General features: G+C 30.2%; 2 protein-coding genes and 1 pseudogene across 2 annotated transcripts; all 3 read left to right on the forward strand.

Annotated features, from left to right (window-relative positions):
- Positions 1–6,663: 6,663 nt before the first annotated feature.
- LOC105636964 (cationic amino acid transporter 1-like) lies at positions 6,664–9,910 on the forward strand. Its single transcript, XM_089726589.1, has 3 exons — positions 6,664–6,828; positions 6,960–7,393; positions 8,278–9,910. The coding sequence occupies exons 2-3, from the start codon at positions 6,961–6,963 to the stop codon at positions 8,811–8,813; spliced, it is 969 nt and encodes a 322-aa protein (XP_089582715.1). The 5' UTR covers positions 6,664–6,828; position 6,960; the 3' UTR covers positions 8,814–9,910.
- On the forward strand, positions 8,835–9,641 carry LOC149493058 (cationic amino acid transporter 1 pseudogene; annotated as a pseudogene).
- A 1,731-nt stretch (positions 9,911–11,641) lies between the features above and the next one.
- Positions 11,642–14,035, forward strand: LOC105636963 (cationic amino acid transporter 1). Its single transcript, XM_089726649.1, has 2 exons — positions 11,642–12,118; positions 12,689–14,035. Exons 1-2 carry the CDS (start codon positions 11,701–11,703, stop codon positions 14,017–14,019), a joined length of 1,749 nt encoding a protein of 582 aa, XP_089582775.1. The 5' UTR covers positions 11,642–11,700; the 3' UTR covers positions 14,020–14,035.
- Positions 14,036–19,405: the final 5,370 nt, after the last annotated feature.

Below are 19,405 nucleotides of genomic sequence, written 5' to 3' on the forward strand. Positions count from 1 at the left end.
ACCCAAGCTTGATCTTTTAATGCAAATAAATCCTCACCCATATGCTTTGATCTTTTTCTCTCACTCAAGTAACTCCACTTATAAACCCATTCTACCCCAACCAGGTTTGGTTCAACTCGACTCAACTCGACTACTCAACTCTATGCTAAGACTCGACTCGGTAGGATGTCACATAGAGAGCTTTCCTTAGCTTGCACAAATAGTTAGGATTTTCACGACTTTTGAACCCTGGTGGTTGCTCCATGTAGATTTCACGATCAACTTCACCATGAAAGAATGCGTTCTTCACATCCATCTGCCACAAAGGCCATGACTTACTAGCTGCTAAAGCTAGCAATACCTGCACAGTGCTGATCTTGGCAACTGGACTAAATGTCTCATCATAGTCCAAGCCATACTACTGAGAAAATCCACGAGCAACCAATCTTGCTTTGTATCGCTCAATTGATCCATCCGGGCGAGTTTTGATTTTGTAGACCCATTTGCAAGAGATGGGTTTCACATCTCTTAGTTTTGGCACTAATTCCCATGTTTGATTTTACTCCAGAGCAACAATTTCTTCTTCCATTGCAGTAGTCCACTCCATCTTCTTTGATGCTTCTTCATAAGTTGTTGGCTCCTTTACCTCTGCTATAGCATCATTTGCATATTTTGGATTAGGCCTTCTTTCTCGACCTGATCGCCGAAGTAGAGGATAATCTGGATCTTGTTCTTCTTGACTTGGCTGTTGTTGTTCGTATGCACCTATCTTCCATGGGCTCTTCGATTTCTCTTGAACTCTGGATGGCTCTGCTTGACCTTTCTCTAGGATGAACTCTCCCTCTCCTATCTTCTTTTCAACTTTTTCTTGAATTTCTTTTGAGTCCAGTAGCAGGGTTGCTTGAGATGACCACCAAGATGATGTCTCATCAAAGACCACATTTCGTGAAATATGACACTTGTTAGTTATAGGATCACAACATCTCCAGGCTTTTCTTTGCTCATCATAACCAACGAATATGCAGCGAAGTGCCTTTTTGTCAAACTTGCTTCAAGTTCATTCAGAACGAAGACATAACACACACATCCAAAAATGCGAAAATGATTTAGAGTTGGTTTAATATTCCACAGTTTCTGGAATGGGGATGTAAACTCTAGTCTTGCTTGAGGTGGTCTGTTGGTGACGTACATAACTGTCTTCATGCACTCTGCCCAAAATCTAGCTGGCACATTCTTCGCATGGAGCAAACTCCTGCAAATCTCCACTAGGTGTCGATTCTTTCTCTCAGCAACTCCATTTTGCTGCGGTGTTCTTGGACATGTGAATTGTCTTCGAATGCCTTGCTCTTGGCAATATTTAGTGAATTCGTCAGACGTGTACTCTCCACCATTGTCGGTGCGAAGGCATCTAATTTTATTTCCGACTTCTTTCTCAACTTTGTTCTTGAAAGCTTTAAATTTTTCAAAAACTTCCGACTTCTCTACCATGAAATCTACCCAAACATATCTCGAGTAGTCGTCGATGAAAGTAATCATGTATCTCATATTACTGTTTGTAGGTTGTTTGATCCGTCCAAGAACATCTGAATGTATTAACTCCAATGGCACCTTGGCTCTATATTTTGACTCTTCAAATGGAAGTTGGTGAGCTTTTCCATATTGGCATCCAGCACATATAGTGTCTTCTCGGCATTCCAACTGAGGAAGACCTTTAAGCATGGACTTCTTCATCATCACCTTAAGCTTGTGATAACTAACATGTCCCAAATGAGCGTGCCACATGTCAGCTGTCTCACTCTTTCTTGTTCGGTCAACATAGGCTTCTTGTGCTGACATGACGTAGATTGATTCTACTCATCGTCCTTCCATAACTGGATCTCCGATTAATTTAAGGTTACGATAAAACTTCACATTATCAAGACTGAAAACCACATAATTACCTGCATTTGCTATTTGTGATACAGAGAGCAAGTTTTTCTTCATCCTTGGCACATGGTAAACCATCTGTAACTCCATTTTCTCCTTACTGGAGGGAGAAACACTGGTTGTCTTTCCAATGTGAGCTATTGGTAATCTCGTGTTATTTGTTGCGACTACAACACGACCTCCATCATAATTGGATACATCGGATAATTTCTCCTTATTTCCTGTCATGTGATTAGAACTTCCAGAATCAACTATCCAATCATCATCATAGTTGATTCTATCACTTACAAATATTAATGACGACTCCTGCTCGAGTCCTTTCTTCATCATCTCTACTGGCTTTTGTAGAGAATATTCTTCCTCCTCACTGTGAATATCCCATTCCTCTTCACTTTGTTGCTCATTCTGGGTTGATGCTGTGTTTCCTTCTACTCGTCTGCTTCGACATTCTCGGGTGAAATGTCCTCTTTTGTTGCACTTATAGCAACGATCACTTTCTCGCCAGTCGTCTTTCCTTTGTCCTGACCTTGCTCTCCCTTGCTGTGATGGTCTCCACTTTTGCTTTCTCCATCCTTGTTGATTGCTCCTTTCTTTTCCACCATCTACTCTCGCAACGTTTCGAAATCCCCTCTTTTGAGCGAAGAGAGCTTTCTCATCATCCTTCAAAGCTACTTTAGACATTTTTTCGTTTAAAGTCTCTTCATTGGACAAGATATTCTCTAACTCGTCTAAGATTGGTTGTGTAGCCCAACCACGAGTAGCAGTCACAAGACCCTTAAATTCAGGTCTTCGACCATGGATGATGATCCTCCTCATCCTTGTCTCGTTGATCTCGTTGTCTGGATCTAATTTCGAAATCTCCTCACATAAAGATTTTACTTTAGAAAAGTATTAACTTACAGTGAGGTTCTATTGCGAGATTGAGAATAACTCGTTTTCGAGCCGTTGCAATTTTGCTTCATTCTTCTTGGCGAAAGCAGACTTGAGAATGTCCCATGCTTCCTTTGGTGTTTTAGCCGACTTGATCCGTTGCATCTGCTCATCTTCTACTGCAACCGTCAGCGCATACATTGCCTTCCCGCATTTTGTCTCCCACTCTTTCAGAGCTTTCGCATCCCCAACTGGTGGTGTAGTATTTTCTCCTCCGACGATAGCCCATCAGTCTTGACCTATGAGATAATATTTCATACGGGTACTCTAGTTCCCGTAATTGTTGCTATTTAGCTTCTCGATGCTATTAGCAACTCTAGAAAAATCCGCCATAAGGTACTGGTGTTCCTGACACTAATCAATGAACAACGGTCCTTGACCAGTTAAGATCACAATCCTTGCTTGTGAATCTTGCTTCAACAACAGTCCCCGACTGTTAATTCCAGCAGAGTAACGATACTCTACACTTGTAAATGAACACCACAAAATACCACGGCTACAACAACTACCACTACAACCAGGTTCTGATACCACTTGTTGAGATTAATGCTCTAATACCACTTGTTGGATATCAGCGCAGTGATAAACTCCAAGATTGATTAATAATTTATAACACCAAAAATAATAACGGGAAAGGCAACTAAAATAATACTAACACAAAACACCAAATATAATTGTATTAATAAGAAGCAAACATTCACAAAACTTAAGGAAATGATTACTTATGCTTACAAATGAGAGGAAGGGTGGTATTTATAGGCATTTTCCACCTCCTCAATGTACGGCTAAGATTTGCTTACAAAAATGGATGATTTATTTAGACCCCATCTATAGGTAATATATAAATCAAATTAATGATATTTATACGAGGATGTTTCTGACTATTCATTAAAAAAATAATAAATTACCTATAGATCGAATTAATGATATATATACGAGAGTGTTTCTGACTATTAAAAAAAAAAAAAAGATAGACGTTACTATATTTTATATTTCATTGCTATCAAACATGATGTTAAAGTTCTAGCATCAATTTCTAATCTAAAATTAACAAATTATGTAAATCATTTACTTTAAAAGAGAATAAAAGAATCCTTAATTTATAAAGCTGCCTGATTCTAAAACAAGGTAAAAAAAAAAAAAAAAAAAATGAACAACAGAAGTAAACACAAGTATAGAAATAACAGAAAGAAATATGCACGTGGGAGATGAAATTGAATGCCTTTCTATCTCCATCATCTGTGCCATTGCAATTGATCACGAGAACACATGTCAGGCTTACGAAAAGAAGACACTGAAGGGAGGAATTTTGGGTTGCCATTTTACTTCGTCCGCTTCCTAATACTCGTTATATTCATTATATTTAGATAGTTCAAGTTTTTAAGAAAATTAATTAATTTGTCTAAATTATAATTAATTATTAAGTAGATTGATTATAATTTTTTTAATTTATCTAAATTATAATAAATTATTAAATAATTGAAGCAATTGCTAGTAATGTGACAAACATTTGAAAATATAATACTTTCTGAAACGTGACAAATATTCGAGAACATAGAAAGAAATACAAATTTTCCTAAAGAAATGTGAAAAGAAAGCTATGCTTTTATACAAGTAAAAAAAAAAAAAAAAATTCATTCGACTTTTCCTTTTTAGTAATGATATTTATTAATTTTCATTGAAATTAATTACTTATTAAAAAGGAAGTTGAAATATTTTTAAAATATTAATTACATTATTGATTATATCAATTATTAAAAACTATAAACTAATCATTAATAGTAATGATATTAATTTCACTTTATCAATACGTATAAATGATATTAAAAAATAAATTTCTTTAAATAAAAAAATCAATTCCATCTGAGCAAACTAAAATTTTAAAATTTCATCATATTATCGAATATGTTTCAAGTTTTATATATTTATATAAATGTAGATAGATAGATATACAATATCTCGATTTTTACAAAAATAAAGATTTTTGATAGAGATTTTTTTTTATTATTTTTAGCAGCTCCCATAAGGAGAAGGAGAAGGACAAATTGATCTTGCTTTCGTATTGGACATTAATTTCTGCACCTATGTGTGAAATTTTCGAAAAAGAGATCTTTAAAATCATAATTGCTCAATAGAAATTAAATTGGACACCAAAATATGAATTTTAAATTGATATTACAAAAAAAAAAAAAAAAAGTATCAGTCTGAGAATTTTAAATGAAATCGAATCGATTCATATGATCTAAAACTACACATAGTTGAATGAATTCAAATTAGTTCTCAAATAGAATTTAATTTCAAACAGTTGATTCAATGCATTCAAATGGGGTGGAATGGATTCATGTTTCGTCTCCTTTTTTTCGACATTCTGAAATAGAAAATTAATCCATAACTACTGTCGAATGAATTCAAACTTATCTATCTATACATGAACAGAGAGGAGAACAACATTGACATCGTAAAAAAAGCCCCTATTAAGTTTATATTCAAGAAAGTAATTATTTAATAAAAAATATTATCCCTGTTTCATAATACATGTAATATTTGAAAAAATAGTTTATTCCAAAATACTCATCACATTTATGATTTCAAGGAGTAATATTTTTTTTTTTCATATTTACCCTTTGTATATGATCAATAATTATTATTATTTTAATTTAATAATTTTTTTAAAAATATTAAATTAAGGGTAACATTATCAATTTACTCAATAATTTATTATAACTTACACAAATTTAATGGTTTTCTTAAGGGATGTGAAATCCAAAATGTGACAAGTATTATGAAACCGAGATACTAAATTTTTAATTTAATGAGAGTGTTTACCATTTATTAGGGAAAAATAAAACAATAATAACAATTTTTTTATAGATTGGATTAGTGTATAGGTCCTCGAAGATCGGCTTGTCTTTAATTTAGGTATGACCGGTTAAAATTTTTTAAAATGTTGAACCTGAACTAGCCATTGAATCACCGGTTCCGTTAACGGTTTTCGGCGATATATGTTTTTTTTTAAAAAAATTGATTTTAATGTTACATATTTCTTTCATAAATATTAATATGAGTTTAAAAAATATTGGTAAATTTTATTTTAAATAAATTTTAGAATGTTTATAAAATTAATTAATTTTACAAAATAAACAAATAAATTATCACTTTATTTTGTTTAAATGTTATTAATTAAGTAAACTATAAGAAAATTTTGAAAAATGCTTCAAAAGAATGTAATTTTAAACTTAGCAAACAATTTAAAAGGGTAAAAAAAAAGTTAAAAAAATATAAGTTTAGACTAAATATTTCTTTTTTTTTTTTACCATTTTACTTTTTAAATTTTTAATTCTTAAAATAAAGTGTATTTTTAAAAAAAATTCTTAAGTAAAGTATATCATGTAGTATAATATTATTGAAACTTTTAGAAATGCATAAAATAGGCTAAGTGATTATCATTTTGAAAATAAAAATAGAAAATTTTTTATTCGAATGGATTGAAACCACCAGTTTCGGGCCAATTTCGATTTATATTTTAACATTCACATGAATTTTAATCGACCCTTTAACCGTCGGTTCCGATTTAAAATTTTGAACAGCTGGTTCGGGTCCAATTTCGGTTCTACAGTACGGTTCGGACAGGTTTAATACCGAAATAATTACGCTTTCCTTTTTAGATGAAAAATTATAGCTGTGTCCTCTACTTACTGTGTAGCAAATCATCACCGTACACGTGTCACTTCTGATTGAATCTTTGATGGAATCTACCGGTTATAGATTCATTTTCGGCTTTGAGGCACTCTTTTTTTTCCCTCCAATATGGATTCTGCATGTGGTTCACTTACTTCCCGCGCCCAACTTGTGAAGAAAAAAATAAGAGATAGAAAGAGAAAGAAACTCTTTCCTTCTTTCTCCAAGATCCTTACAGCACCGGTCACCGTGAAATTTCCCCATCTCTGGCAAATTCCTCCGATCATCTCCTCTCAAGTCTCTGTTCTTAATAAGGTAATGAATTAAATCTGTTGATTTCCTTAAGGATCATAATCTATTTTATGTCTTCTTTTTGATTGTCGAGAACATATGAACAATTAAGTTTTCTTTCTAATTAAGATCTGTATTTCGCTCTTTGTTATTAGAATGGCAGTTGATGTAGAAGAAGCGAGAGGCGGTGGTGGCGGCGGTGAAGAAGTGAGAAGAAGAGGTTGCTCGTGCACAAAAGACGATTTTCTCCCTGAGGAGTCATTTCAAAGCTTCAGCAATTATGGAAAAGCACTCCTTGAAACGCCAATGCGTTTCAAGGACAGACTCTTTACTCGATCTGTGGATTCTGTAGAAATCACAGAGGTCAAAGCTCAAAGCGAGCATGAAATGAAAAAGAACCTAACGTGGTGGGATCTTATCTGGTTCGGTATGGGCGCTGTTATTGGCGCTGGAATATTCGTCCTCACTGGTCTTGAGGCAAAGAAGGTCGCCGGCCCTGCGGTTGTCTTGTCTTATGTGGTTTCCGGCGTCTCCGCGATGCTCTCCGTCTTTTGTTACACCGAGTTCGCCGTTGAAATTCCTGTTGCTGGTACATAAATTTAGAATTTAATTAATTACAATGAATCTTAATTCTGAAGCAGTGAACAACTATTGGTCATAGTTTTCCTTAAAAAGAAAAATTCTGGTGATAATTATTAGCTTAATGTGATCATTGTAAATATTATATTTATATATTCAGAAATTCTTCTTGCAGAATTTAGAAAAATATAAAGTCTGTTATATTTATAGAAATGTTAATTTTTTTTTTTCCTCTTCAATTTGCGTGTAAAGGTCAAAGTTACACTCTTCATTTGAAACAAAACAATTGCATAAGATAATGATTTAATGACTGAGATAGTGCTTTGAAGAATAATTTAGATAAAGACTTGCGGTCTACTATTTGTGCACGGTAGACTTGAGTGGCATCGTTGACATGTGACAACAACTGCCACTCGGTAACTATGCATGGGATTTGACTTTTGCTTTTTTAGAAAGTTGACTTTTTTTACTATTTGATAAATTAGTAGAGAAAATACTGGTGTACCCAACTTCTGTATTCAGCCATAGTAGACTACTGTCTTGTCCTTTTGTTACCACACCCTTATTTGTGCCTTTGTTGAATGGATATATGTCTTTCCCAGTTGGTAGAATTTAAAAACTTAATCTTATGCCTATCTTTATAACAATTTAAATGTTAGTTGAGGATTTTGATATTATACTGCCAATACCAACTAGTTTAGGATTAAGAATTAATTGCTAATATTATTATTGTTGTAGCTGTCACTTCATTATTTTCTAAAATTCCCATTTTAGAGAATTTTGTTTCTTTATTATTTGTTATGCTTATTCTTGTTAACACGACAACTTAATTTGTCTTCAACAAATTTATACAATGAAGCATGTTAATATGATTTGTTCTTCCATCCCGATCAGGCGGTTCATTTGCTTACTTAAGAGTAGAACTAGGCGACTTCATGGCGTTCATTGCCGCTGGCAACATCCTTCTCGAGTATGTAATTGGTGGTGCAGCGGTGGCCCGTTCATGGACATCTTATTTGGCCACTCTCTGCAACCACAAACCTGATGACTTCCGTATCATAGCCCACAGCCTTCCTGATGATTACGGCCATCTTGACCCCGTTGCTGTTGGGATTACAGCCGTCATTTGCGTTCTTGCAGTTCTTAGCACCAAGGGCTCTTCTCGCTTCAACTACGTTGCATCCATTGTCCACATTGCTGTAATTCTCTTTATAATTATTGCAGGCCTTATTAATGCGGACACCAAAAATTACAGTGATTTTGCTCCGTATGGCTCTCGTGGTATTTTTAATTCAGCTGCTGTGCTTTTCTTTGCTTATGTTGGGTTTGATGCAGTTTCTACAATGGCAGAAGAGACCAAAAACCCTGCTCGCGATATTCCTATTGGTCTAGTAGGTTCAATGGCAATAACTACATTGCTATATTGTTGACTAGCCGTAACATTATGCCTTATGGTTCCCTTCAAGCAAATTGATGCAGATGCTCCATTTTCCGTAGCCTTTCAAGTGGTGGGATGGGATTGGGCTAAATACATTGTTGCTGCAGGTGCATTAAAAGGAATGACAACAGTTTTGCTTGTTTCTGCAGTGGGTCAAGCCCGCTATCTCACTCACATTGCTCGTACTCATATGATGCCACCATGGCTAGCTCAGGTTAACTCAAGAACCGGAACTCCTGTCAATGCAACTATTGTCATGCTTACTGCTACTGCTATTATTGCTTTCTTCACAAAGCTTGATATATTATCCAATCTTTTATCCATCTCCACACTGTTTATTTTCATGCTCGTTGCACTATCACTTCTTGTTCGTCGTTACTATGTTCCTGGAGTTACAACACCAGCAAATCGAATGAAGTTGATATTGTGCATTTTGGTAATTCTTGGCTCCTCTATTGCAACTGCTGCTATATGGGGTGCAGGTGGTGATGGATGGATTGGCTATGTTATAACTATACCCATATGGTTTTTGGCTACATTAGTACTAAGTGTTTTTGTTCCAAAAGCAAGAGCTCCAAAATTATGGGGTGTTCCATTAGTGCCATGGATACCATCTGGTTCGATTATTATCAACATTTTCCTTCTTGGATCGATTGATGCGAAATCTTTCGAAAGATTTGGTATTTGGACTGCTGTTTTGCTGATTTATTATTTTCTATTTGGTTTACATGCTACCTATGATGCTGCTAAAGAATCAAAGGTGAGAAGAAATGCAGGGGGCTGGAAAGAGTTGGAAGAAGGTGCACAGCCTGCTGCTTAAGTAGATGCAAAATTAATATACAAGTTAAGGTTAATTAATTTTCAAAAACAGAAAAAAAGAAAGGAAGAATAGTATAGTGAGTGGCTGGCTATTGTGGGTATTGATGGTATCCATAACTTTTATCTTTAGTTTCTGTAATTGGTTTCTCTTGTAAAATACAAAGGCGTGCATGCCTTTTTCTTTCCTTGTTCCTGAAGCTCTAGTTTTTATCTTCCTTTGTATTAGTTTCCCTTTCAAGCGAAATTGTAAAAAATAAACATTTGTACTAATTGTAAGTATCAAATTTAAGATCTAGTCAACCAATTAATTAGGTATAGTCTGATTCGTCTTCTTATTTATGTGAAAAGTGAGAGAACTCGATTTGATTCCCCTCAACCACAAATAAATTCAAGATTTAGTCTAATTCTCTTAATCCCATCAAGACAAAGTTAAAAGGAAACAAATCAAATTAAAAAGGAACAAAACTATTTGAGAAATTATTCTCCACAACACAAATAAAAATGACAGCTATTTGAGAAATTATTCATTATTGTTTCTAATAATACTTAAAAAAAAAATAATCTTGGAGATTATAGTCTATATGTATTGTTTTCTTTGTTTTGTACTCTTTATAAGAAGACTGAGTGCTTTAGTGTGAACAAGGATATATACATTTTTCTTTTCGAAGTAGCACCTTGTCTTTTTTCCCATTGCGTTACGTGTAGAATATTATATACACCTACCGAGATGCTAAAAGTCCAAAACCAGAATCTTATTGTCATCTCTCCGTGTGTAATAACGTAATACTTCTTCCAACATGTCTTATCCACAAAACTTTTCTAAACACCTTACTTAAAATATCTAACTAATCCAAAATGGTAAGGTGGAATGGATAAATTCATTCGTGTACTTTATGTTAAATTTTTATAGTATTTTTAATTTTTATATTGATTTATTGACCACTTTAATTTATAAAATTGTATTAATTAAATATTTCAATTTGTAAAAATTATTCTATTGAATACTCAAATTTCTAAAATTAGTTCAATTAAACACTTATTAGATAGTTAAAAATATGAAAATTATTGTTTTAAATATTATACTAACTACACATTTAGTGAATATCATACACATAAATGTCAAAAAAAAATGTTATTGTTAGCATAAAGAGGGATACAATATTTGCAAAATTCGTAAATTCAGGATATAATAAATCACTTGCAAAGTTTGAGGTACCACAATATTTTTTTCGTAAAGTACATGAGTATATTTGTGCATTTGGCCAAATAATTATGACCAAAACCATACAATTTTTCATTTTTTAATGCTTAATCATATTAATATTAACCTTTTACAATAGACAATTAAAATATAAAATCAAATCAGCCAACATAGATTTTTTTTAAAAAAACTTTACTTATAAAGTCCGAAATTAGAAATATGAAATTGCAGAAACTATTTAACTCTATTATTCCTCTTTTATCAGTTGCGGCCAAGAAAGAAAAGTCCACAGGGAAAGACTTTCTTGATTGATTTATCTAAAAACCATTCTGACGAGTATGAAAATATATATATATATATATATATATATATATATATAATCTTATAGCTAACCAATTACAGTTTGTTTAATTTTGTTTCCGAAAAAATTTAGAAAACGAGATGTTTTAAATTTGAATTCTTTTAAATATTTTGATCAATTTGCTGAGTTTAGAATATATCTATCTCTATTCAGCTGAATTTAGTATAGCAACATACAATATATTATTCTGATTCATTTAGCTTATCATGAATAAATAAATAAATAAATAAAAATTCCTAAGTTTTAAAGATTTGGTTGGCAGATTCTTTCTTCACCATTATTATTATCATATAATAAATTGCCGAACCCAGATTCCATAATTAATTAATTAATTAATTAAAATTAATAATAAATCGTTTTCTTCGATGACGCATATATAATAGACCATTTTGTCTGTATATTATTTCTACATTTATAGCTATCATCGACTAGGCAAGTCCAATTTTCCTTATAAAACAAGAACACTCGCTCCCGCTGTTTCTCTCAGAAAAACTAAAAATGGGAGGTGGCGGAGCAGCCGAGGCAGACACCGGAATCCGGCGAAGAGGCTGTTCTTGTACGAAGAACGATTTTCTTCCAGAAGAATCATTTCAAAGCTGGGGAAATTACATGAAAGCTCTTAGCGAAACTCCAATGCGATTCAAGGATCGGTTATTGACCAGATCCATGGACTCCACGGAGCTCCATGAAATAAAGGCTCGAAGCGAGCATGATATGAAGAAGGACCTTACTTGGTGGGACTTAATCTGGTTTGGCATAGGGGTTGTAATCGGGTCAGGTATATTTGTTCTAACCGGACTTGAGGCACGTGACCACGCCGGACCTGCTATTCTGTTATCTTATGTGATTTCGGGTGTTTCTGCTATGCTCGCTGTGTTTTGCTATACTGAGTTTGCTGTGGAAATTCCAGTTGCAGGTATGCTATGGGTTTAATATTCATATTAAGGTAATTTATTTATTTTTGCTGACCAAATTATGAAAAAATCAAGCCAGAAATATCCTTCACATGTAACTATTGGACTAAACAGTTAAAAAAAAAAAATTCTTACTTTGCTCTTAAAAAACAGTTAAAAACTTATCTCCTAAAGGCCACAACTTTCCAATGTAAGGTGGAAAAAGACACATATTTCAAGCTCCCCAGAGCAAATTCGGATAATATGCAAGCTAGAATTTTTTTTTAAAAACTTATTTTGATAAGTATTTTTTGGTCAATTTACAATTTTACATGCACAAAGCTAAATAATTTCTTTTTATTGATAGTATTAAGATCATATTTTATTTTTAAAATATTTTTTAAGAAAAATTATATTACTGTAATATCATTACTATTCAACAAAAAAAAAAAAATCAATAAACCATTGAACCAAAAACCATATAAATTAAATCTATTTCAACCTTACAACTTAAAATTTTGAAAATATTAGTACAAATCATATAGATAAAATAATTAACAATAATAATAATAATAATATTTCTTTCCTTTCAGGTGGATCATTCGCTTACCTAAGAGTAGAGCTAGGTGACTTTGTAGCCTTCATTGCCGCCGGAAACATCCTTCTAGAGTACGTGATCGGCGGTGCTGCGGTGGCTCGTTCATGGACATCATATTTCGCAACTCTCTGCAACCACAATCCAGACGACTTCCGTATAATAGTCCACAGTCTTCCTGACGACTACGGCCATCTAGACCCCATTGCGGTTGTTGTTTCTTCAGTCATATGTATCCTCGCTGTTCTTAGCACCAAAGGCTCATCTCGCTTTAATTACATCGCTTCCATTGTTCATGTCATCACTATCGTCTTCATCATCATTGCTGGTCTTACCAAAGCAGAAGCAAAAAACTACTCCTCCTTTACACCTCACGGTGCTCGAGGTATTTTTGTTGCATCAGCTGTTGTTTTCTTCGCATATGTTGGATTTGATGCAATTGCAACAATGGCAGAAGAAACTAAAAACCCAGCTCGCGATATTCCTATAGGATTAGTGGGATCGATGACAGTAATCGCATTAGCATATTGTCTATTAGCTGCCACATTATGCTTAATGGTTCCATACAAGCAGCTTGATCCTGATGCTGCATTTTCTGTGGCATTTGAATATGTGGGGTTGAGTTGGGCTAAATATATAGTCGCTCTTGGTGCATTACAAGGAATGACTACTGCTTTGCTTGTCGGAGCTGTTGGTCAAGCTCGATATCTAACTCATATTTCTCGAACCCACATGATGCCACCATGGTTAGCTCATGTTAATGGAAGAACAGGAACACCAGTAAATGCTACTATTGTTATGATTACAGCAACCGCCATTGTTGCTTTCTTTACTAAAATGGATATTTTAGCTAATCTTCTCTCTATTTCTACCTTGTTTATTTTCACTCTGGTGGCTGTTGCTCTTCTTGTTCGTCGTTACTATGTTACTGGAGTCACTGCGCCTGTAAATCGAGTTAAGCTAGTGGTATGTATATTATTAATTCTTGCTTCTTCTATTGCTACTGCTATTATCTGGGCTGAAAATGGAGATGGTTGGATTGGATATGTTATTACTATACCCATTTGGTTTTTGGCTACTTTAGGGCTTAAGATTTTTGTTCCACAAGCCAAGGATCCAAAACTATGGGGTGTTCCATTTGTGCCATGGTTGCCTTCTGCTTCAATTCTTATTAATATTTTTCTTCTAGGGTCTATAGACGGTTTGTCGTTTGCTAGGTTTGGTGTATGGACTGGCGTTTTGTTGATATATTATTTGTTATTTGGATTACATGCCTCTTATGACATTGCTAAGGGTTTTACTAATGATTCTATAAATCCTAGCGAGTAAGGAATTATTTTTTATATATTATGATTGTTTTTATATTTTTTTTTTCACTTTTGCCAATGTAGTTTGTGTTAATAAATGAAAATATGAAATATAAGTTAATTTATGTTTAGTTTCAATTCTAATTAAAATGATTTTCTAGATATTTTTTTTAACCCACGATATCTCCACCTCATCCGACTCGGGGTTTAATTACAGTTAAGGCTCTCGCCCCTCTCTCCATGTGTATTTAGTGAGAATAGAATCTAAGAACTCTTCCCACATGCTCAGTTTGCGTTGCCAACTGTGCCATAATCCGTAGGTTAAGTAAATTAAATTTTAGTGTAATGTTAAATTAATTAATTCCTCAGTAAATAAAGCATTTGATAAATTAATTGGTCCATTATATTAAGTGTAAACTAATTATAATAAAATAATTAAGGAACAAGTCTCATATTTAGTTGTCCATCAATACTCGTTTTTGAGTTGCAGTCTCGTAGGTCTTAAAAATTAACTGGTTTCCTTAGATATGCAGGTTTGTTTAATCATTCAACTCATAGGTCTCCGTTGAAACATTTCTAATAAGCAAATTTGATGAATAAATTACTGAAGTAAGTTTTTATTTTCCCCTTTCGCTGCAAATCTGTGTTGTTCAAATCATTTTAGAATTGAATGAATAATCTTTTGAGAAATGAAAATAACTCTTGCAACTTCTTTCAACTTTTTCTTTTCTAAATCCACTTATGGTTCTAGCGATGAAGTAATTGATTTTTTTTCTTGCTTACCGTCTTCTTGTCATTGTTCTGGGTGTTCTTGATTATGATGCAGATTTCAACGGCTTCAATTTCAACAGCCCCATCTTGCAAATCTAGAGTTTTCATGATCAATTAAAAGACTTAGTAGTTTAATAAAATAATTAATCTTGAAGTTGCTCTGTTGTGAATAGAAAGATTTGGTGTTTTATTGAAAGGAAGACTGAAGAATGTGAAAAACCAGAGAAGAAGAAGGGAAGGCTGAGAAAGATTTGGTGTTTTAGGGTATTTTAGTCATTAAAAACTCTCTCTCTCTGTTTTGATTGCATTGTAGTGCTTTAACTTGGGGGAAAATACACCAAAATTGGTCGGAAGGAATAAAGTGTCTAACCGGACTATAACTCAATCATGTACCAAAATTAGATGGAAGGAGTAAAGTGTCTAACGGCACTATAACTCAATCATATATTTTAAAAAAAAGTAAGTCTTAACTAGTGTATTTGACCAACATATAAGGACATAATAATAATTTTTTCTTTTTTTTTTTGAATATTGAGAGAGAGGATTCAAACCTGACTCTATTGTCAGTTTGTAGATACACTTATCACTAGACTATATATATATATAAACTATGTGAACCAATATATTGAAAAGAATATGAATAACATATTTCTTATTTAAATTGCTATTTTAAAGTGAGAAACAAATATATTAATTTTTTTAATGAGATATTACAGTTTAAGACATATAATTAAAAAATTACTATATATATAAAAATCACTATATTTATTGTGATCTAAATAAGAATTTATATTTTAATTATATAAATAAAGAAACTAAAGAAGTATAAAAAATCAGCATATAATTACGAGTATAGTCAACGTGCATCGCACGTCATAAAAAGAACTAACACTATATATAAAAGTGGGAAGAGAGAAGGGAATAATAGAATTTCATATATTGTCCTTATAAATCTTAAGATATTCTAAAATAACCTTAGCCATAGCCAATTAAAAAATTTTAATATAAGAAATATATATATAATTTGATTAGATGTTTTTTTTAACTTTTTTTAATAGATAAATACATATAGATAATTAAACATTTGAAAATTTAAAATTTTACTATCATTATCTTATTATGTCTAATTATATTATATTATATTATATTATATTATATTATATTATATTATTATATAAACTATTAATAATCATGTAAAAATTATAAGAATTATAAGAATTTATTATTATTTACTATTATTGTAATTTATCTTCAACATTATTATTTTAAATGAATATGTGTAAATATGAGGCATTTGAAAATTTTTATTTTTTAAATTTATTTTAAATAAATATATCTAAATAATTAAGATTTTAATTTTAAAAGGGTATGGTTAAATTTCTTTAATTACAAATTGCACTTTAATTTTGTTGGCCAAAAAATAAGATAAAAAATTATTATTTTTAAACATCAGGAATTTGGTTAATTATATTGATATTTTATTTAATTCGAATCATATTCTTTCTGTTAAGGAATATAATTTTATTAATAAATTTTTAAATGATTTCATGATTTTGATTAGATAAAAAAATAAAAATAAAAATTACTATTATTTATAATATTTAATTTGTTTTATTATATTAGTTTCCTATTCTATTGTTAAAAGTATGTTTATTTACTAAAATAAATTATAGTGAAAGTTATTAACAAAACATGTAAGTTAATTATAAAACGTAAAATAAATTATATGATGATTTTTATAAATTAATTTGGTAGTTAAACAAAAAAAAAATAAAAGCAACTAGCGTATAATAAAAACTATATGAACCAGTATATTGAAGAGAATATAAATCACATATTTCTTATTTAAATTACTATTTTAAAGTGAGAAACAAATATATCATTTTTTTCAATGAGATATTAAAGTTCAAGACATATAATTAAAAGAAATTTATATATATATATATATAAACCATTATATTTATCGTAATCTAAATAAAAATTTATTTTTTAATTATATAAATAGAAAAGCTAAATGAGTATAAAAATGAGTATAGTCAATGTGCATCGTATGTCATAAAAAGAACTAATAGTATATATAAAAGTGGAAATGAGGAGGGAAAAATAATAAGATTACCCGTAATAACTTTAGTGAAAGTTTAAAAAACCTAAAATATCCTTACTCATTGGATAATTGATAATAGTTTGAGTTTATTAAATAACTTGAGTTTTTAATAATTGATAAATTATAATTTTTAATATTTTTTATTAATTTATTAAAAAAATATAAGATTATATTATTTTAATAATATCTTTTCTAAAGATAATATTATTATTTTAATTGAACTTTCAATCATTGATTATTTACAATATTAATTATTTCAAAAAAAAATTTTAATTTTAATTTTAAAATAAACTTCAAAATGCAAAACAAAATATATAAAAACATCTATAAAAAAGAATGGTCTCACACGTGTGTGTGTGTATCACTTTTAAAATTTTAAATTTTTTTATTTATATCTATTTATTTATATTTAAGTTTTTCATGAACTCAAATCAACATTGAATGACGTATGATCATATTATTTAGTTTTTTTTTTTAAAAAATGCTAATTAAAATTTAACGTTATCATTTTCAAAAAAATTGAAATCTAATCTTATAATTAATAATAATTTTTTCATTTTATTAAATATAATAATCTATAATTGATTAAAATAATCTATAATTATTTTATTAAATATACTTGACTTTTAATGTTGTCCTATTATATTAAAATTAGTTTAAAAAAATATTATTCGCTTATAATATGAGTATTATTGATCATGTCTTAACATTATATAAATATCTAAAGAATATAAGAGAAAAATTATAAGCATACTTAATACTATATAAGAATAAATAAATGAATATAAACAACGAATAATATCGAATAGTAACAACGTGCAACGCACGTTATAAAAAAAACTAATATATATAAAAGTATGAACGGGGAATGTTGACTTTCTAAAATGCCTCTGTTAAACTTATGGATTGACAAAATTATCTTTGAGAACTTAATTTTATTGGTTGAAACATACAAGTAGATTAATTTTGATCGCTGATGTTAATTTAATTTTCTATTTAAATCTAAATTCTATTAGAAAGTTTAATCTAATTCTAAATAGTATAGATTATAAATATTTTTTTTATTCAATTTAGAAATCTTAAAATAAATAGGATACTAATTAATGTTAACTATTTACTAATAAATATATTTTATTTTCAATTATTTATAATTATTGTAATGTTATATAATAAGACTATACATGAAAATTAAAAATTCTTTTATATATATCTTTAATTTTATTCAATTTAGGAATTTTAAATTAAATATTAGGGCTAAGTATATATTACATAGTTTCGTATTTATTATGTATTCCTTTGCTCTCTTTAACTTAATAGATAATAAGATAAATTTAAAATCAATAATCTATAATATATATAAAGTATGAATGAGAATATTAAGTTCCTAAAACTCTTCTAATAAATTTATGGATTGATTAAAATATGATTGAGCACTTTAATTTTATTGATTGAAAACAGGTAAAAGTAATTCATTTTGATCGATTATATTAATTTCCTATTTAAATCTAAATTCTATTGGATAAAATAAAAAGAAATTATAAGATATATATTAAATAAGATACATATTAAATATATTAAGAATATAATATATTTAAACATTTTAATTTTATTGGTTAAATTTGATATGGTTATTCTTTGATATATACTTTTTTTTATTCCTATATAGTATTAGAGTTTTAATTAATTTTAATATATCATAGGCAAATACAATAAACAAATTTATTTGATTTATGATATTTTGTTCAATTATTATCGTTCTTATGTCAGTGTACAATAAACAACATTCAGTAGTATCGGTAGTAAGCCTATAGGCTGTAAATGAAATCATACAAAACAAAACTATAAGACACAAAGATAATTTAGATTTTTTTTATTTTTTCCAACAAAGATATTTAAGTTCGAAATGAAAATATTTTTTTATGGATAGTAAATACCAGAAAAAGAAAACTTCCAACATGATTAATACACTGTATGAAAAAAAATTAAACTTTTCTTAATCACTCATTCACATTTACAATTAGATATCATTCTATTAGATTGAACACATTCAGAATATTGTATTCAGTGAGAAATTCCAAATGCGTATCTCTTAGCAATGAAAAGAAAACATTTTTATTTATTTTGTAAGCAAAGACTAATATAAGAAATACCAATTTATATAAAAAAAATCCTAAATTCACAGTATTCTTAGAGTAGAAATAGGAAAACTCACAAAAATAAGATTATAATAAAATAAATATGCAATCCCAATTTCTATAGTTCACATATACAATCAACATTCAACCATCAAAATTAGAGTTGAATTCTCCAATTAGGAATTGCACAAATGGAAAAATAGGTGCAAATATAGATTTCTATATAGCAAAAGAATAGATTCTAGAGTTTGAGGAATCAAAGGAAGCAAAAGAACCAGAACAAATCAGAAACTACAAATAATTTTACAAGAATTAGTTCTGATAATGTTATTAATAATTATTCTTATTACATATTTGGCTCTCTTAGAATAATATATCAACTTTAATTGTTTTGTCAA

The sequence above is a fragment of the Jatropha curcas genome, chromosome 10 (genome assembly GCF_041381405.1).
Source record: "Jatropha curcas cultivar XTBG-Jc1 chromosome 10, XTBG_Jcur_1.0, whole genome shotgun sequence".
Taxonomy (NCBI): Eukaryota; Viridiplantae; Streptophyta; class Magnoliopsida; order Malpighiales; family Euphorbiaceae; genus Jatropha; species Jatropha curcas.